This window comes from Myotis brandtii, unplaced genomic scaffold (genome assembly GCF_000412655.1).
Source record: "Myotis brandtii unplaced genomic scaffold, ASM41265v1 scaffold160, whole genome shotgun sequence".
In the NCBI taxonomy this organism is placed as follows: domain Eukaryota; kingdom Metazoa; phylum Chordata; class Mammalia; order Chiroptera; family Vespertilionidae; genus Myotis; species Myotis brandtii.
Genome location: NW_005355833.1, coordinates 651,582 through 672,001, shown reverse-complemented (window position 1 = coordinate 672,001; position 20,420 = coordinate 651,582). Strand labels below are relative to the sequence as shown.

Here is a 20,420-nt window from a genome sequence, read left to right as displayed (position 1 = left end):
TAAGAGGAAAGACTGCACAGAAAACTTTGTAGCTAATTCATTTCAGAGCTCCAGGGTCAGGGGAAAAAAAACCCTTTCCTACCTATGTCATCCATCCTGTTTTCATTAAGAACTTTTTTTTCTTTTTTAAAATATTTTTATTAATTTCAGAGAGGAAGGAAGAGGGAGAGAGATAGAAACATCAATGATGAGAGAGAATCATTGATTGGCTGCCTCCTGCACACTCCCCAGTGGAGATCGAGCCCACAACCTGGGCATGTTCGATTCCTTGACCGGAATCGAACCTGGGATCCATTAGTCCGCAGGTTGACGCTCTATCCCAGTGATGGTGAACCTTTTGAGCTCGGCGTGTCAGCATTTTGAAAACCCTAACTTAACTCTGGTGCCATGTCACATATAGAAATTTTTTGATATTTGCAACCATAGTAAAACAAAGACTTATATTTTTGATATTTATTTTATATATTTAAATGCCATTTAACAAAGAAAAATCAACCAAAAAAATGAGTTCGCGTGTCACCTCTGACATGCATGTCATAGGTTCGCCATCACTGCCTATTTGCTGAGCAAAACCAGCTAGGACTCATTAAGAACTTAAAGCTGATAAACTTAAATCTAAGTTTGTGATTAAATTCTAGTTTGCTCAGTCATGGGATTCTTCTTCCCCTTAACTCAGTGGTCAGGAAGCTTTTTCTGTAAACAATCAGAGAGCAAATATTTTAGGCTTTGAGTTTGAGGGCCATCTGGTCTCTTTCACAAACTTTCTCATTAGCACAAAAGCAGCCATAGACAACACTTCTATAAATAAACATGCCTGTGTTCCAATAAACTTAATTTACAAACACCGAAATGTGAATTTCACACAATGATCACGTCACAAAATTCTGAAAAGCAATTCTTAACTTGCAACCATATAAAAATAGGCAGCGGGCCACATTTGGCCTGCAGGTCGCCAGTTTGCCCACTCTTGCCTTAAAGGCTCAATTATTGTTTTGATTTATGTTAAGTAGTTTTTTGTCTTTCTGACCCAATGCTTAACAGTATTACAGTGGAAAACTTTTTTTCTAATTTGCCTGCTTTCAACATCCGTTCCTCCTCCCCATCTTCTAGTAGGAGAAGTCCTCTTTTTCATTTGGGATATGCCCCTCCCCAACAGCAAGTGTTTCAGTTAGGCCCTAACTGTTAGGGCAGTGATGGCGAACCTATGACATGCGTGTCAGAGGTGACATGCGAACTCATTTTTTTGGTTGATTTTTCTTTGTTAAATGGCATTTAAATATATAAAATAAATATCAAAAATATAAGTCTTTGTTTTACTATGGTTGCAAATATCAAAAAATTTCTATATGTGACACGGCACCAGAGTTAAGTTAGGGTTTTTCAAAATGCTGACACGCCGAGCTCAAAAGGTTCGCCCTCACTGTGTTAGGGTATCAACTAAGTCCCATCTATTCGGCCACTGAGGTGGGTTTATAACCTAGGACAGCCAGCCAAACTACTCTAGTCCCCTGACACAATGATTGGTCCATGAGTGGGCAGGCACTCCAATCAGAGCCAATCAGTGGTCAAGCACTGATCTGGATGATGGGGAGAGTTGAGGAGGGTGGGGAGCCCTTTCTCTAAATTCTCATCCAGCATAAAGACATTTGAAAGGTAGGGAAATTAGCATGTGCACACCCAAGGCGGTAATCCTCAATAGGCCTAAGACACACTCACCTAGTTGAAAAAATATAGAACACTATATAAATGGTGCCTGAAACAGTTGGTCTTCCCCCCAAATAACATTATTTACTTCTCACTTAAAAAGTAATTTGTAAGTACAGGCATGCCTAGTTTTGTATCACTGACACATTCCTAAAAATAAATGTTTTAATCAAATTGTGATTTGCTTGCCTTTGTGAAGATTCTGTGAAAATTTAACAGTTGAAAGATCCTGTACTGAATGTTTTAAAAAAAAAGTAAAGAATTGCCCCTGGAGCAACTTGTGTTGTAAGTTATTTTTGTACATTAGTTTTACTTAGAGCAGGGCACACTAAAGAAATCACTTTCAACCTAATAATTTAAAATCCTGAGTGTCGTCTCTGCATGCTAGATTAGGTAACAGGGTGCCAACTGCCTCCAACACTCAACAATAGGAGGGGTGGTTCCCTGATACCTGCATGATTGTTGGGAGTGTATTCTTCACAGGCACTGGCCCCTCTGGGAGGTGACTGAGCCCACAACCCTCCCCCCGGGAGGCCCAGCAGTAGGGATGGACTGGGGGCAGCTGCTGTTCTGCTTGAGTGACCCACCTTCCCAACCAGAGTAGCCCTGGTCCCAGTCCTACCAAAGTCTATGGTTCAGCTTTTCAAAGGATTCTCTGAGCTTTCCCAAGATCCTTCTAATGAGTAAGTTTTGAGAAGCTTAAACCAAGTTAGGCTGGTTTCTGTTGCTGGTAATCATAAAAAGCTATACCGATTCATCTGCTAAATAGCAGCTAATGTTTATTAAGTGTCTACTATGTGTCAAGCACTACTCTAAATACTTTGTAGGCATTATCTCAAATAATCCTCACAACCCTTTAGATAGGCACTATTTTCCCCATTTTTCTGAGGTTTAGAAAAGTTAATTTGCCCAAGGTTATACAGTAAGTAGCACAATGAGGATTCAAATCCTGAGCTTTTATCACTGTGACAGAGTGAAAAAAGATTGGCCTTGATATTTTGTAGCTCCTTGAAGGAGCAAGGGCTGCGCCCTCCATGTTGGGGTAGTGGCCACGTGCTCAGACCTCCTTCCCGGAAGCCCAGGCCTATGCTGGCCACACCTGGGATTTAAACTAACCAATGACAATCAAGGGACGTGCGCGCCATAGAGATGACCACATCCTGTGTAACAAGACCCGACTTGCGCCTGGCCAATCAGCAGGGCCCACAGTCAGCTTCACTCCCCTCACTCCACCCCCTATTAAAAACCCTGTTTTCTCAGGGGGTTCCACTCTGCTTCCTGCCGCTGCGTCGGCCAGGGGGCGGGTCGAGCTAGCTAGCTCAATAAAGGACCTTCTGCTTTTGCATCGAACTGGCTGGCTCCTGGTGTGGTCTTTGGGGATCTTGAGATCTGGGCATAACACTCCTCCCAACAAGACAGAGAGTCTATCCCACTACGCTGAATCTTGTCTTGACCATGTGACTTGCTTTAGCAAGTAACAAACCTGACATAATCAGAGGCTTACACGGTGGTTGACTATTGGGGTGACCCCCTCTTGCTACTAAAACCCTAAGGCCATTATGGGAAGAAGCAAGGGCTTTAACCTCCCAGAGGATGAGTAAAAATATGGGGAGATAGATCCTGCCAACCCACAGGATTATAGAAAGTAATAAATGGGGTTTTTTAAAAACTACTAAATTTGAGGGTGGTTCATTACACAGCAAAAGCTAACTGAAATCATGACTAAGCTATCAGCAGCAACTCAGTATCAACAAGTAGGAGTTAGTGAAAATTTGAAGCAGAGAAAAAGCTTCTTTATTTTTCCTTTTCTTCACAGACAGAATGTGAAGAACAGAATTTTAAATTTCATCAAGAAAGAATATAATATTTAGACCAGAGGAAGAATTCATTGGCAGCAAGGAGACCTACATAAAGACAAAGGCAGGCAGACTCTCTCATTCTCACCCTAATTTAGATTTCCAGGAATCATCTACTCATTGCACTTCCTGCTCTGGAATCCTGTGCAAAGAGTGCTATTCTAAAGGCCAGGCCTCCCAGCAGGAATCTGAAGAGCTGAGAAAACCCACAAACAGCAGGAGTCTGTAGAGCTCAACAGTCAGGCCAGGCCAGCCTGCACACACACTGCACATTAAGGCAGAAGGCCTTCTAGTGACTTCTCCTTTTTGGCAGATAGTGAACTCTTCACCAAAGACATCTATCCAGAGACCTATCTGGCCCACAAAGCAGCTCTTTATGCCAAAGAGCATTAACTGGTGAAGCCAGAAAAGTAATTCCTAGGAAAGTGGGGGCAGCACCAGGCTGAAGGGGAAAGCAAGCTGGTTATTCCAGGAATGAGCTGAAACCTTCCTCTCTCCAGAATGGAAATAAAGCTAGAGCTTTTTGTCAAAACCACAGAGAAGGCACAGGGGTAGAAAAAAACACAGGACTAGATTAATGACTGTGTTAAAAGGAGAAGACATGGGTTTTTGGCCCAGTTTCACTGTTGATTCTTGTGTGTTCCAACAAAACCCAATCACACAAACACCTATAATAACTCCCTAAGAGAAGCTATTTTCTGCAATTATGTTAGATAAATTAGAGATGTTTCCTGATTTAAAGAAACTCAAAGACTAGTGAGAAAGCCCTGTAAACTCTGTGAGCTTTGGTTTCTATAAGTGTAAAATAGGAAAATATACCTATTTCACAAGGTTATTGTGAATAACAAATAAGTAGCATAGAGCACATAATACGGCACTTGGTATACAACATGTCCTCAATAAATAATGATCATTATTTATTACAATAAGAAAGAAATGGACACAGTGCCAAAGGAATATAGAGGCAGAGTATTTAATCCATTCAAGGAAGGAGATGGTTCATGGGAAAGCTTCTCAAAAGAAGAGACGTCTGAACTAAATAATTTTACTATCTGCTAAAATTTATTGACTTATGAGGAAGACTAAATCTCACAACTATATGAAATAAGTATGTAACATGCAATTATTGTTCTTTGGCATGAATTATCCTCATTTTACAGATGAATAAATAACAGAGTTTATACACCCTTTTATATACATTTATTAGTCAGGATTTGAACTTTAACTGGCTGATTCCCCAACCTCAGTGCTGTATTTAAAGGATGAGCAGCCCTGGTTAGTGTGGCTCAGTTAGTTGAGCAACATCCTGTGCACCAAAAGGGTGCTGGATCGATTTCTAGTCAGGGCACATGCCCAGGTTGTAGGCTCAATCCCCAGTAGGAGGTGTGCAAGAGGCCGCTGATCAATGTTGTGCTCTCACATCGATGTTCCTCTCTGTCTCACATTCTCCCTTCCTCTCTCTCTCTCAAAATCAATTTTTAAAAATCTGTTTAAAATCTTCTAAAAATTAATAAATAAAGGATAAGCAGACTCAGTCTAGCAAAGGTATGAGTATGAAGGAGTAGGGTGGAGATGTGGAGTGCTCCCTGGAAAGGCAGTAGTAGAGCAAAGGTGAGGGGCAAACAAAGGTACAGCTCATAAAAGGAATTTAATCTCACTGGGTCTCAATTTCCTCACTAATTAAATAAAGGAATAAGGAAGGCAATTAGCATGTGTTAGGCCCTTCTATATGCAAAACACTCTTTCAGTTGCTTCGTTTTGTAATATCATTAATTCTCATAGCATCCTAGGAGTGGGCATGAGAATTCCATTTTATAGGCAATGTAATGGCTTTCCTCCACCAGATCCCTCTAACACCAACCTCCTAGGTTCTTCTCAGTGAGATGATGTATGTCAATAGCTGCCCTAGAACACAGCCCCATGCTCAAGAAATGCTCAGTTCTCCTCTTCTTTCAGCTGCTATTTCCTGGAATACACTAAAATATTCTAACATGGAATTCAGATTTAACCACAGATTAACGGCCATAAACTGCTGGAAAACTGCTTTCCCCTTAAGCCATAACATAACTCCTATCAGTGGAAAGAGGACAAAATGGTAGCCAGTGCAAGTAGAAAGCAGAAGGTTTTCTTATATTTCTGCATTTTAAGTGTATAATTTGATGCATTTTGAAAAAAAAATGTACATATCTATAAACCCACCACCAAAAGCATTTAATATTTTAATTACTCCAGAAAGTTCCCTCATGCCCCTCTGAAGTTAATCCCCATGCTACCATCCCTACCCCCCAGACCCTCAGGTAATCACTGATTTCCTTTGTTACTGTGGATTAATTCTCTCTGTTCTAGAATTTCATATAAATGGATTCATACAATATGTACTCTTTTGTGTCAGGTCTCTTTCACATAGAATGTTTTTGAGAGTCATCCAAGTTGTGTTTATCAAAAGTGTTCATTTTTATTGTTGAGTTATTTTCAGTTGTTTGAATATATCAAAATTTGTTTGTTTCTAGTTTGGGTCTATCAGGAATAAAGATGCTATAAACATTTGTATACAAGCCTTTGTGTGAACAAATGTTTTCATTGCTCTTAGGTCAATATTGAAAAGTGGGGTTGAATTGTATGGTTTAATTTTTAAAGAAACTACCAAACTGTTTTCCAAAGTGGTTGTCCTTTCCCTGGATGTTTTTAAGACTCTCTATTATTGGTTTTCAGCAACTTGACTTACTTTTTTGCTTTTTTTTATAGCTTTACTGGTATATAATTTTAATATAATAAATCCATATACTTAAAGTGTTATCATTTGATGAATATATGTGACCATCACCACAATCTAGATTATAAACATATCTACACCCCAAGAAGTTTCTTTATGTTCCTTTGTAATTCTTCCTGTCCTCCCCCTCCCTCATTCCCTACACAACAATTGATTTGCATTTTGTCACTACAGATTAGTTTGCAACTTCTGGAATTATATAAATGGAATCACATATGTGAGAATAAACAAATCATCTTTTCTGTCAAAGAACAGTTTAGACAGCCTCATTTTGGGCTGTGTGACTTGGCAGCCGCCATGTTGGCCGCATGGCTTGCAGCTTCCTGGGGGCCACCATCTTGAAACAGCAAAGGCCAACCCCTCCCTTTGAATTAGCCAATCAGGAAAGACTGTGAGCCTGAGCTCCAATCAAGAGCGAGGGACAGGTCACACATGTCAGGGATTTTAAAGCCAAGCAGCCCGCCTACTCGGTGTGCACGTGCTTCCAGACCATGTGTGCGCACCCTTCTACGTAGAAGTAAAGATGTTTGCCTGCTGCCTGGCTCCCGAGTCTGGTCTGTGTTCTACCAGGACCCCTGACTTGGGGGGCTCGCCTTATTTCTAACACATAGTATATTTTTGTTGTCTCTTTCACTCGGCATCATTCTTTTAAGATTTATCCATATTGTTCCATGTACCAATGGTTTATTCTTTTTATTGCTAAGTAGTATCCTCTTTATGGATATAACACAATTTGTTTATCCATTCAACCACTGATGGACATTTGGGTTGTTTCTAGTTTTTGGCTATTACAAATAAAATCAATATGAATATTCATGTAAAAGTCCATTCACATGACTGGACATATGCTTTTGTTTGTTTTAAAATATATTTTTATTGATTTCAGAGGGAGGAAGGGAAAGGAAGAGAGAGAGAGAAATGATGAGAGAGAATCATCGATCAGCTGCCTCCTGCATACCTCCCAGGTCACAAGCCTGAAACTGAGGCATGTGCCCTGACTGGGCATCAAACCGTGACCTCTTGGATCATAGGTCAATGTTCAACCACTGAGCCACACCAGCTGGGCTACTTTCATTTCTTTAGGGTAAATCCTGGGAATGAGATAGCTGAATATATATGTATAGTAGGTACATGCTTAACTTTTATGAAACTGATAAGCTGTTTTCCAACATAACTGTACCATTTTACATTCCTACCCAGCAGTATCTGAGAGTTCCAACTGCTCCACATCCTCAATAACATATAGTCATCAGTGTCTTTAGAACCTAGGTGTTTTGTGATGTAATTAAAACCACAATCTCATTGCAGTCAAACTCAGATCTAGTCATGGCTTTGGGCCTATGCACAATCTAGTCCAGCAAGCAGTCAGTGACACTGGGGGCTGGGTAACTAAATTCTAGCAGAGTCTCTGTGATGAGCTTGCTGCCCTTTATGCCTGTTACAGCTTCAGGTAACAGGTGTACAACAGACCAAGAAGAGGGTGGAACTTGCTGTTCCAGCCATCAAGCTAAATAGCCAAAGACTTGTAATAAAAATTAAAAATGTTATTAAATGGCATTTACACCAAAACACAAAAGAGGATGCAACAACTTTTAGATTTCAGCTAAAATTTTAAAAATAACAACTAGCAAGTAAGTTCTTACCTCTATGCATAATCTTGTGTTTCTCCCTCAGATATGTCAGGCCTTTTATTACCTAGAGGAAAGAGAATGTGAAAAGATAGCAAATGGAAATGGTGGTGTTTAGAAAATACTCAATGTCTCTATTTTAAAATGACCTAGAAAATATTTTATCTAACATCACAAATTTTTTTATTCTTTCTTTTGTTTTTTTTTCAACCTGCCTTATCAAGAAACCATCTTTTTACATGGCATATAGAGTATTATTTATGAGAGAGTATATAAGTAAAATTGATTATTGCAAGTTTAAACAACATTAAAAACCACTTTACTTGGCCCAGCCAGTGTGGTTCAATGGTTAAGCATCCACCTATGAACCAGAAGGTCACAGTTCGATTCTGATCAGGGCACACACCCAGGTTGTGGGCTCAATCCCCAGTGGGGGACATGCAGGAGGCAGTCGATCAATGATTCTCTCTCATCATTGATGTTTCTGTCTCCCTCTCCCTTCCTCTCTAAAATCAATAAAAAATATATTTATTTTTAAAAACCACTTTCCTTGAATTCATTTCTTTCTAAATCAGCAATGAAAAAGAGGCTTTCTGATGCCACAAATGAGAATTCTTTTGGATACCTTATCGTATTTTTCAAGACACAGATTTTAACACAGAGTCACTTTTCTAATTTTAATTTGAGAGAGAGAATTGTATAGGGAATATTCTAATGAGTAAACCCCATTTTCTTACAAACTTTACCCTGTTGACTTCCTAGCTTCCTCCCTTGTCTATTTCCTACCACGTCATTAACTTATCAATGAGGGGACTTGGAAGGAAAACTTCACAATATACTCACAGCAATGCTAACTTTTCCTAAAATTTGTTCAGGAATTCTTCCAGCTTTCTTCAGGACTTGATCCAAGGAACCCCCATCCTAAGAATAAGAATACCAGCCCATTTAGTGATAATGTTTCTAACTATTCATTCAAGTGTTAAACTTCATGAGGAAAGTGAGTCACATACTTGGCAAATCCTCCTAGAAGGGTACCCTTTGGTTTGTTCCAGATATCAAATATTGTATGAATGCAAAACATTGGGGGGGGGGTATCAAATAAATAGTTACTCAAATCCTGTGAATAATCATTAAATTACTAATTCAGTAGTCAAAATAACAACTTGATTTGCACTGTACTGACACTATAGTGTAATGATTATTAGTGCAGCCTCTAGAGACAAACTGTCTAAATCTGAATCCCAACTCTGCTGCTTACTATCTAGGGGACTTTGACCACCAAGTTAAACAACTTATAAATTGGTGGTGATAATAATTATAAGGCTATTATAATAATCATAGGGCTATTATAAGTATTAAAGAAGCTAATCAGAGAAAGCATGAAGAACAATGTCTAGCACACAGTAAGTGCTCAATCAATGTTAGCCATTTTATCACCATCATAGAAGTTACAACTTACATTTGGTATTATCCTAACAAATCATAATTAATGAAAATGTTTAAAATGTCATAGAAATCAATACATTCGTTCCACAAATCCTACCAAGTGCCATGGGCTATGTCAGGTTCTATGGCAGATAGAGATATGAAAAGGACCTCGTTTCTGCTCTCAATAATTTTACAAACTAACATGGAAAATATACATCTCTTAATAAAATATAAAATGTATAAATATAAAAGTGTTGTAGACGTGCAGAAGGGAAAAGTAATTCTGACTTAAGAATGGCATTTGAGCCGAAACCGGTTTGGCTCAGTGGATAGAGCGTCGGCCTGCGGACTGAAGGGTCCCAGTTTCGATTCCGGTCAAGGGCATGTACCTGGGTTGCGGGCACATCCCCAGTGGGAGATGTGCAGGAGGCAGCTGATCGGTGTTTCTCTCTCATCGATGTTTCTGACTCTCTATCTCTCTCCCTTCCTCTCTGAAAAAAATCAATAAAATATATTTTAAAAAAAAAAGAATGGCATTTGAGCTGTAATCTTACTCAAAGAATGAATATGATTTCCCCACCTGGAACAGGAGAGGAGCAAGGGGAGAAAAGAAGAGGGTATTTCACTAAGATCAAAAGCACAGAAGCATTAAATTGCATGGAATGACAAGTGGTTCATTTCACTGTGGATACATGAAGAAATGCAGTGATGGATCAGGCTGGAAATGGCCGGCTGTGGCCACATCACAGAGCCCCACCAAGGAACCAAGACTTGACTTTATGGAGGCAGAAGGATGGGAATCCCACCAGGGTATTTTAAGTTGGAAACAACTGCATCCCTTTCCCCGCTCCCTTCCACTCTCTCTAAAACAATGGAAAAAATATCCTCACTCCTTGGATGAGGATAAAAAAGAAAGAAATAGTACAGGTGTGGATTCTCAAAAGCACACTAACAACCCTGAATATATTTCACTTCTAATCATAATAAACTCCCTAGCACAACTACCTAATGGTGGATCGGGTCAGTCCACCAAAGAGCACGGTAGAAGATTGTAAAATTCAACCTAAAAAATCAAAAGTGCCATAATCTCCACACAGATACAAGGATGGCATTATGAGTCTAGAACCAAACAGAACTCCCCTGTGTACAGGCTTATTTTCCAAGAGCCCTACTCAGGGTGAGGTGGGAGTCATCCTGTGAGCCTGGCTGCCTTCATAATGCCACAGGCTCCTGATGTCCAAACCAAGACAACACAAATAGCCCAAGTAACCACTCCCAAGTCAGCTGGCACCTCTCGATTTCCTTTACTGATGGGAAGAGGAATCCCAGTAAAGAAAGTTTCCCAGTCATTTCTATTTTGCTTCCAACTGAATGTGGTTTCAGATCCTCTGTTTGCAGGGCTCTGCCTAATTCTCAGGGAGGACTTAAAACAAGGTAACAAGACAACTCTGTCAAAATCTGGTTTGAATAAAGTAGAAAAGCTAACCCTGTGGTGCTCAGGTTCTACAGCCTAGCATAGAGGGTAGCTAACTGTTTTGGTTTACACTTTCCCTGGGAGTCGTGGTAAATATTTCTAATAAAAAGGAAATATTTCCTTTCACCTCCATCTGAGCTATAATCAGAGTTACAGTGTGAACAATGGAATTAGCAAGATTTAAGAAGCATGAACCACAGTTGGGATTACCCAGAGTTGCCTGCAACTCACCTCACAACCTTTTAATTCTGCTTCACTGTTGCCAAGGACTTGCCTTCACTAACTAAAGCTGCTGAAACTGTGCTTATTTTTAGAAGCTGATTATTAACCAAGTCAATGGTGCTTTTGTGAAGCTTTTCTATAGAAGAGATAAATGATTTATGGAGAGAAAAAAAAAGAGCTCAAAAGCTTTGCTACTGCATGAGAACCATCAACCCTGAGTCCCCAGTCCTCTGGTTGCCCAGCTACCAGCAGAGCAGAAATCTACTTCCCCAAAGACAAGAGCATTCCTGTTTTGATCAGGGAGAACTCATTTACCCCTGGGGTATCAGAATTCAGATGGGGCAGTGCACACACAGCTTATCTCTAGGAAATGCAGACCCTGGCCAAGGGTTTTAGAAATGAAGGATTCCAGAATGAGGAAGCCTCAAAGCAGGTCAATTTATGGTAAATTGAACAGACTGTCCTCTACATGGCAAGAAGCCATGTAAAGCTATTATAAGAGGTTCCAGCAAGGTCTGAATAAATGAATAGGCCACTGCCTATCAATATTTGAACCTAATCCTAAACTCTAAAGCAAGCACCCTGAAGTTCAACCATGCTCACTCCACAAATAGCCTCCTGTTTGCCCTATTAAAGGAAGAATTCTGGGTGGAAGATTTGGAGGAAAGAATTTCTGATGGATCAGAAGACAGCAGGCATGAAATGACACATACTTGGTGCTCAAAAGCCCTCATGTCCACACTGATACTCCTCACTTGAGCATCAATGAGGAGTATCAGTGTGGGGCAGCTCTAGGGGCAGAGATGCTACTCGCAATGTCTCTACCTCTCAGCTCATGTGGCACCTTGCACATAACTGGCACTATAAATAATTGTTTGTGAGGCTGAACTCACGTTGATTAACTAATGTAAATCCTTGACAGGCTGTAAGTGCCAAAAACCACAGAAACACAGAATGTTAGTTTGGGGTACTAATGGCCATTTTACAGACGAAAAAACTGAGAATCAAAAAGATAAAGAAATTTGCCCAAGGTCATGATGAGAGAGTGACAACCAGTAAACAAATAATTATTGAGCACCTGCTGGTGCCAGGACTACTCTGGGCTCTAGAGACACAGTGGCAAACAAAACAAACTGTCTATTTGGATTGTTGTGTTGAAGTCTCCTGTGCCATGCTGCCTAATGGGGACAGAAGAAAATAGCAACCATGAAGCCAGCCTCTCTCTCTTTGAAGTTCTAGGCAGCAAGAAGGAAACAGCTCCAATCACTATCCAGTAGATTCCTCAAGGCACAGGCACTGAGGTCAGACTGCATCAGTTTAAATTCTCCCAATAACACTTACTAGCTGCATGACCTTGGGTAAATTATTCCATTTCTCTGAGCTTGTTTTCTCATTTGTAACATGCACACAATAAGATTGTTGTGAAAATGTAATAAAATATTAATGTGCTTAGGATAGTGCTTGATATAGTATACCCAATAAAAATTAGTTTATCATTATTAGTGTTGCTAACACTATTATTGTTAGTCAGTGGAAAGAGAAAAAAGGTCCAGGCTGTTAGTGGCAAGAAAAAACTGGCAGTTCACAAATATATGATCAGCCCATAAACGCCCTCTCACATGCTCTGTCATATATCAGGTGGGATTACCTCTCTACATGTTCAAAGACTCCTTCAGGCTCCCCTTAAAGCAGATTATAAACTCTCTGAGAGCAGGGACTGTCTCACTGATCTTCATAACCCCAGAACCTCTCAGACTAAATATTAGACCAAAGCTACCCAACTCCCAGGCTTCAGAGGCCAACAGGTGGTCACATACCATATGCTCCATGCAGATGCTGATCTCTCCATCGCTGTAGAATGCACCATAGAAGCCCACAATGTATGGGGAGTTACACTCATGGAGAACCTGCAGCTCCCTTATTATCTGGTTCCGGATCGCAGGTTTGATCTCCAGGTGAATTAGCTAGGGAAAGAAAGGTGGGAGGAAGAGAGGTTTTAAAAACATATAAATGGATGGATGGATGCAACTTTCTTAAATGCTTAAGCTCTTAAAGTAGGATAAGAGGAAACAGGCAAGTTTTAACAAACAAGTTTCCTCTCAACCAAAGCACTGAGTGCCAACATACCAAGGCAGATGCCAGCACTTGAGGACCTGTAACCAGGGGAGGGCCAGCTGTGCCTCTGCTCCTAGGAGCCAAAACTGAGAAAGAAGGACTCACCCTCCCAAGAACAAAGCTGAAGGACAGGTTTCTCCCAAAACGACCTGTGAAGCTGAGAGATCAAAGGAAAGTGGCCTTGAGAACTTGGTTGATTCTCAAGGGTTGTAAGAGTAGAAAGAAATAAGGAACTGGGTATGCTGACCTAAGCTGCCCAAGAGATTTCTCTTTGACCTCAGAAACCTAATGTGGTTGAGATTTAGTCAAGTCCTCAGGTGCCACCTTATATCCCCCTAATTTGTCCCGTTTCAGCCAGGGAGACAGGTGACAGAAACATGAAATGGTTTCTGAATAAGGCTGAACTTCTAAAAAGAGTCACAGACCAGGAGTGCCAGAGGACATGGAGGTAAGCAGTGGTTATCAATGGGCTGCAGCAGCTAGTGCAAGCTAGACAAGAGGTGGGCCTTGAAGATGCAGACTCTTTGAAATGATGAATAGCACAAGCAAAAATATATGGACAGGAAGGACCATGTGCTAAAAACATGGAAGAGTCCAACTGCACTGGAGCAAGGGGCTGTGTTCAGAAAGAGGACCACCCAGGGTAGATAGGAAGGGAAGACTGCATGCCATATGGTGGGGAGCAGAGATTTTACACAGAAGGGAAATGAGGGGAACCACTGGCAGGGCTGAAGCAAGGGGAAACAACTTAAAGTGAGTGCTTTGTGCATCACTGGGGCTGGGAAAATAAAAGCAGCTTCTCCTGCACTTGATAAATAGCACACACGAAGGATCCCTTGCTATTATTTTCCAGTCTGGGGATAGGATACACTAACACATCATTAATGTGTTTACCTATAATCTGATAGATAACACGAGTTTGAAATTCAAATAGCACAAAAGGTACTGAGTGAAAAGTCAGTCTTCCTTCTACCCTTGCCCCAGGCCCCCAGGTCCCAGGTCCCCAGGTCTTCTAAGAGATAAATCAATTACATGTTTACCCAGCAAATTTGATTCAGTCATTTTATTTTTTTAAAGGCAGCCTCACCTTTCTGGCCATAACCAGGCCGGACGGCTGGTGGGAGACCTTGAACACCACACCACCATTGCCAGCACCCAGCTCACTGATCTTCTCAAAGTCATCATCCTTCAGTTCCCCCACCTTCTGCTTCTGGGTAAGAAAGGCCTCAAGGCGCTTCCGCTGCTGCTCATCGAGCTCCAGCTCCTCCAGCTTCTTCTGCAAAGCCTCCAGGTTGGTCCTGTCACAAAGGGGAGAGCACAGGTCAATACTGTCACCAGAGAAGTCCACCCAATGGAAGAGGCTGGGGGGAAGGTTCCATCACTGTGCCTCTGCCCTCTTCACTCTGCCACCCTACGCAATTTACCACTGCCAAGGCCTCGGTTTCCTCATTTGTAAAACAAGGGAATTAGGTCTCTCTGGATACGCTGTGAGTCTGCAAGAGGAACCAAGGAAACTATTGAACTGAAGGTGACTCCAGAATGAGCCATCTTAATTTGCTTCATAAGCCCAATTTCAAAAGCCCCACTAATGTTGGTTGTATTAAATTGACACCATGTACAAAGTAAAATCTATTTCCTAAAACCACTAAACTGAAATCAAACCAAATCATCAAAAGAGGCTCTAAACTGAACCAGAGCAGTAGACATTCTCTTTTCCAATGGGATCAAGTCAGAAACCAGGTTAATCAAAATAAAGCAAGAAATCATAAAAAGATATACCTAATTTTTTTTATTTTTGCATAATATATATAAATATACATTCGTTCACACATCTTTTAACATAGGGCAAGGCCCTCTCTTTGAGTAAGAGTCTGACATCATCTTTCTCACATGAAGCAGAACAATGTCTATCATTTCCAATTCCTGGTTCTTTAAAAAGAAATAAAAATGCAGACATAGAGTAATATTGGAATAAAATTCTAACAGTTTTATGATTTGCCCAATCTTAATGCTCATCTAATTGGAGAGTAGTAATGCTTTTTAGTGACTTGAACTTGAGTCTTTCCATAGCTTTTAACTAGTATTCACAGGAGGGGGAAAAAGAAAGAAAACCACCTCCTTTGCAGCCACATTTCATCAGTTTTTCCAATATTTAAATATATTACTTAATTGCAAATACCAGCTAAAACTGTACAAATGGCTTTGGGAACAAACTGGCTCTTGGTAAGCACATAATTCAACCAGTGGGTGCTAAAGTGAGTGGGCAAGGCAGAGAGCAGCCTGCTAGCTGTGCATTCAGCATGCTGTGGGCATCACTGTTTTACAGAGAGAACTGAAAAATGTTCATTACTCCTGGGAGTTCGATAAGAGGGTGGTGAGGAGGGTGGTAAAGAGAGCTTCCACTGTGTTTCATTTTATTTCAGTCCTAGTCTAAACAAACATCACAGGTGACAAGACAGGCCATCATCACATACCAGAATGTTTGTGTGCCCTCCACCACCCCCCCCCCACACACACACACACTCTCACACTCAGAGACACACCATTTCTGAGCTTGGAGGGTAGAAGCAAGCATAATTTCCTTTCTTTATTCACACTCTATTCCAATCCTCAAGAAGGCAGGAAGATGGAGACCTAATGCCTCCCAGTGTATGGGAAGATCCAACACTGCTTTACAAATAACACAGCACATGGAGCCAAAGAGGACACAAGGCTGAACTTACCAATTTTCCTCACTGGGAAACTCTGGGGAAAGAAAGCTCATGTTATGGATTGAATTGTGCCCCCCCCCACGCCCCAATTCATATGTTGAAACCCTAACTATGTTTAGAGATGGGACTTTTAGGAGGTAATTAAAATTAAATAAGGTTATATAAGTGGAGTCATAATCAGACAGAATTGGCGGCTGCCTTACACTCTTGCACACATTGGCACTCTTATCTTAGAATTCAAGCCTCCAGAACTGTAAGGAAACAAATTTCTGTTGTTTAAGCCACCCAGTCTGTAGTATTTTATTATGAAGCCCAAGCAGGCAAGGACAGCTGGTCAATATTTTCATCCTACTAAAAGGCTCAACTAAGTCTCAGCTGCCCCCAGACCCTCAGGTAGGACTTGGGACAGTGTGACTGGACTGCACTGTGCACACACTCTGGTTTCCTTTCTTTCAGGTCTCTCCACAAAGGAGCCCATTGATGACAACATTTAGAAACACGTGTCAAATGCTGACCCCATAGCTAAAACTTAGTTGCTGTTACAGTTGCCTGGAGGGCTCATCAGGCCAGCTAGAAATGCAACTCCAAAAGGTATTGTCAAACACACATCCACTGAGTGGCTATGGGGGAGAGAGGGAAGGAGGGCTGTGTATTCTTCTGTTTCATATGCATTCATGCATTTAATCCACAACCCTAAAATTACAACAGATAGCACACTCAAGCACAGGCAGGTGAAAAAACTTGTCCAAAGTCACAAAGAGAGTACATGGCAGAGCCAGGATTCAAACCTGGGCAAAAAGAATCTCTAACCTTAACCATGATGCTGTGTAACCTCTTCAAAATATTCAATATGCTTTCAAGGGAGGCAACTTGCAAACATAGATAAGTTCCTAGTGTAGGCATTTAACACACGAGGCTCAATTAGACATGAAGATGGTTTCCCTACATGAAGAGCCCGTTGCCCCAGATGCAATCCTGTTTCCCCTGCACATCAATCTGAACATTGCCTTGCAAGTAACAATGGCCACAAGAATTTCCACCTGTATAGATGTAGATGTGAACAAAACTAACTCCATCTCTGTGTCCTAGATTCAATTTCATCTTTTTGTTTCATGTGACCTTTGACTAACCTCACTGTCCTTAGTAAAGCATATCAAAGATTGATGATTACCTGTGCTCCTTAAGATGTAGCCATACATATTTTCATTAGTAAGAGCCAGAGTGGCATTGAAATGGGGCAGAAACAGAATGTTGGGGAACCAGCTAGTATTGTAAGAAATATTAACCATGCTCTGTTAACCATGATTGTTTTATTCTGATTAAAGAAGGCACATTCCACCCTGGTTGGACCTGACCTGGAGATGCAATCCTTCCTCCCCACTTGGAGCTGCCTATTATCAAAAAAAGATGAGCAAACATTTGTTACAGAAACCAGAATTGCCAGCCCTTTGAAGATCCTCAGCCCTTTGAAGATCCTCAGCCCTCTTTGCATACCTGCAGGCCTTTGCAAATCTCCAGCCTGCTTACCTGTTAATTTTGGCACTCCCTTTGGCTATTTCCCCTTGTAATCCAGCCCTTGCATATCACTAAGCCCTTTGAAGACCTCTAGTCCTTTTGCATATCTGTAAACTACCCTTTTGCCCACTTTCCTTTGTACTTATGCCTATATAAGCAGCTGACTTATGGTGGGCTGCAGAGCAGATTTTTGTGGATAACCTGCTGCTCTCCCATGCTGCCGGCAATATAGGAATAAACGCTCAGATATGATTCAACCCTGTCTCTGCTTAATTGGCTCAAGTAGTGACAGGCAGCATGGACTCATTACTTGTCCACTTACAGCATGACAACTGGGATAAATAACAAAACTGATGATAGTACCTATAATAATAAACGGGCTAATAAATATGCTAATTAGACTGGACCGGAAGTCCTTCCTGACGAAGCCGGGGCGGAGGGAAGCCAGCCCCAGTCTGAGTACCTGCGGGCAGCCAGAGGAAAGCCAGTCTGGGTCCTGAGTGCCTGCCAGTGGCCGAAGGAGGGAAGCCCGGGTCCCGGGTACCGGAGGGAAGCCGGTGCGACAGCCAGGGGGAAGGCCTACTCTTGCACTAATTTTCGTGCATCAGGCCTCTAATCAATTATAAACAATCATCTATCATAAGACCACCAGGAAGGATGGCCCCTGGTATTACTGCATTCTTTGCCCCTTTGTCTTGTCAATCATTAGAGTTATACTATCAAAAAACTATTGGAGGCTCTTTCTTTCCAACTTGCCGGGAACGATGGCTCATGCAAAGAAGGGTGGTGAGAAGAAGAACCAAAATGGCGGCATAAGTAAACACCTATACTTGTTGCCTCTCACAACCACATCAAAATTACAACTAAAAGACAGAACAACTACCACCCAGAACTGCGGGAAAGCTGGCTGAGTGGAAGTTCCACAACCAGAGAGGTGAAGAAAGCGCATTGAGACTGGTAAGAGGTGCGGAAGCGCAGAAAGTGCTGGCACCTGGATGTGCTGCTCTTTTAATCGGGAGGGAGATACAAGCTCCCACTTGCTCTGAACTCCAGTTCCAGGTGAGACTCTGGGGGACCCAGACACATACGGGGAGAAACTGGACTGTCTGGCATCGGGACAGGAACGCAAGGGCGGCTTTCTCTCAGAGGTGCTCGAAGCGATCATTGTTCCTAGGGCTGATTGGCAGCCGTTGCTGTTTGCTCCGCCCTGGTGATTCCCAGAGACTCCGCCCCTCCCAATTTACAACCCCACCCAAGCTGTGCCCAGCAGCTTTTGCATATGAATGGCCTGTCCTTTCTCCACCTAAAACCTGCCAAATTGCAGCTGGGTCTGAGAGCCCCAGAGCTTCCAAAAGAAGGCCCAAGGCCGGTGGCAGCAGCCTGCCTTACTTCACAGCTCAGCCTCATCTGGGCACTTCCAAACCCCATACAAAGAGGAGGAATATGCAGATCTCTCTGTAGCTCCTGCTGGGCGGCCCCAGACAGTGGCTGACCTTGCCCATCCTTGGAGATCCAAGAGCCAGTGTACCCAGTGGTCAGAGTGAGACCATACCAGATTACAACTCTTCAGATCCATAAGAGACACACTCAAGGGGCAGACTCAGTGAGCACCAAAGTCCCACTGAAGCAAGTCCTGCCCCGTAAGGGTGTCTCCTGCGCAACAGATCTTCCAGTGTAGACACAGCTGATTCTCACAGCCAATTGACCTGGAGGTCAATTGCTCCGAGTGATACCAACAGCAATCAAGGCTCAACTACAACAAGACTGTGCACTCAGCCCACAAAGGGGTGCACCAAGAGTGTCAACCTCAGGTGACTGGGGAGGCTGAGCCACTGGGTCCTATGACACCTACCACACAAGGCCACTCTATCAACTCAAGGAGACTTAGCAGTTACCCAGTACATAGAAGCAAACACAGGGAAGCAGCCAAAATGTGGAGACAAAGAAACAAGTCACAAATGAAAGAAATGGATGAAAGCAAACTACTGGATATAGAGTTCAAAACCACGGTTATAAGGTTACTCAAGAATCTTCTAGAAACCTCCGAGAAATTTAGTGAGACCCTCAAGGATATGAAAAAGGACCAATCAGAAATTAAGCATACACTGACTGGAATAAAGAATAATATACAGAGATCCAACAGCAGACCAGAGGATCCCAAGAATCAAGTCAAAAATTTGAAATACGAAGAAGCAAAAAGAAAAATGAATCCAAAAATATGAAGATAATGTAGGGAGCCTCTGGGACAACTTCAAGCATACCAACATCTGAATTATGGGGGTGCCAGAAGAAGAGAGAGAGCAAGATATTGAAAACCTATTTGAAGAAATAATGACAGAACACTTCCCCTACCTGGTGAAAAAAATTGACTTACAAGTCCAGGAAGCATAGAGAACCCCAAACAAGAGGAATCCAAAGAGGACCACACCAAGACACATCATAATTAAAATGCCAAGGGCAAAAGACAAAGAGAGAATCTTAAAAGCAGCAAGAGAAAAAAAAGTCAGTTACCTACAAGGGAGTGCCCATACGACTGTCAGCTGATTTCTCAACAGAACTTATGCAGGCCACAAGGGAGTGGCAAGAAATATACAAAATGATGAATAGCAAGAACCTACAACCAAGATTATTCTACCCAGCAAAGCTATCATTTACAATTGAAGGTCAGATATAGAGCTTCACAGATAAGAAAAAGCTAAAGGAGTTAATCACCACCAAACCAGTATTATATGAAATGCTGAAGGGTATTCTCTAAGAAGAGGAAGAAGAAGAAAAAGGTAAAGATAAAAATCTATGAACAACAAAGTGACAAGAAATACATATCTATCAACAAGTGAACCTAAAAATCAAATGAATAAAAAACCTGATGAACAGAACAGACTGGTGAATGTAATAGAATCAGGGGCATGGAAAGGGAGCAGACTGACAATTCTTGGGGGGAAGGAGATGTGGGGGGTGCGGGAAGAGATTGGATAAAGAGCTTACACCTATGGA

At 41.7% G+C, this 20,420-nt stretch overlaps 1 protein-coding gene across 3 annotated transcripts in view; it reads right to left on the bottom strand.

Annotated features, from left to right (window-relative positions):
* Positions 1-20,420, bottom strand: part of MAP2K1 (mitogen-activated protein kinase kinase 1) — a 60,840-nt gene that overhangs the window by 20,436 nt on the left and 19,984 nt on the right. For all 3 annotated transcript variants that reach the window (XM_014536290.1, XM_014536291.1, XM_014536292.1), the window contains exons 2-5: positions 14,288-14,498; positions 12,903-13,049; positions 8,805-8,882; positions 7,977-8,028 (exon numbers count right to left, since the gene is read on the bottom strand). In XM_014536290.1, the coding sequence (XP_014391776.1) occupies positions 7,977-8,028; positions 8,805-8,882; positions 12,903-13,049; positions 14,288-14,498 (488 nt within the window). The remainder of the gene's footprint in view (positions 1-7,976; positions 8,029-8,804; positions 8,883-12,902; positions 13,050-14,287; positions 14,499-20,420) is intronic.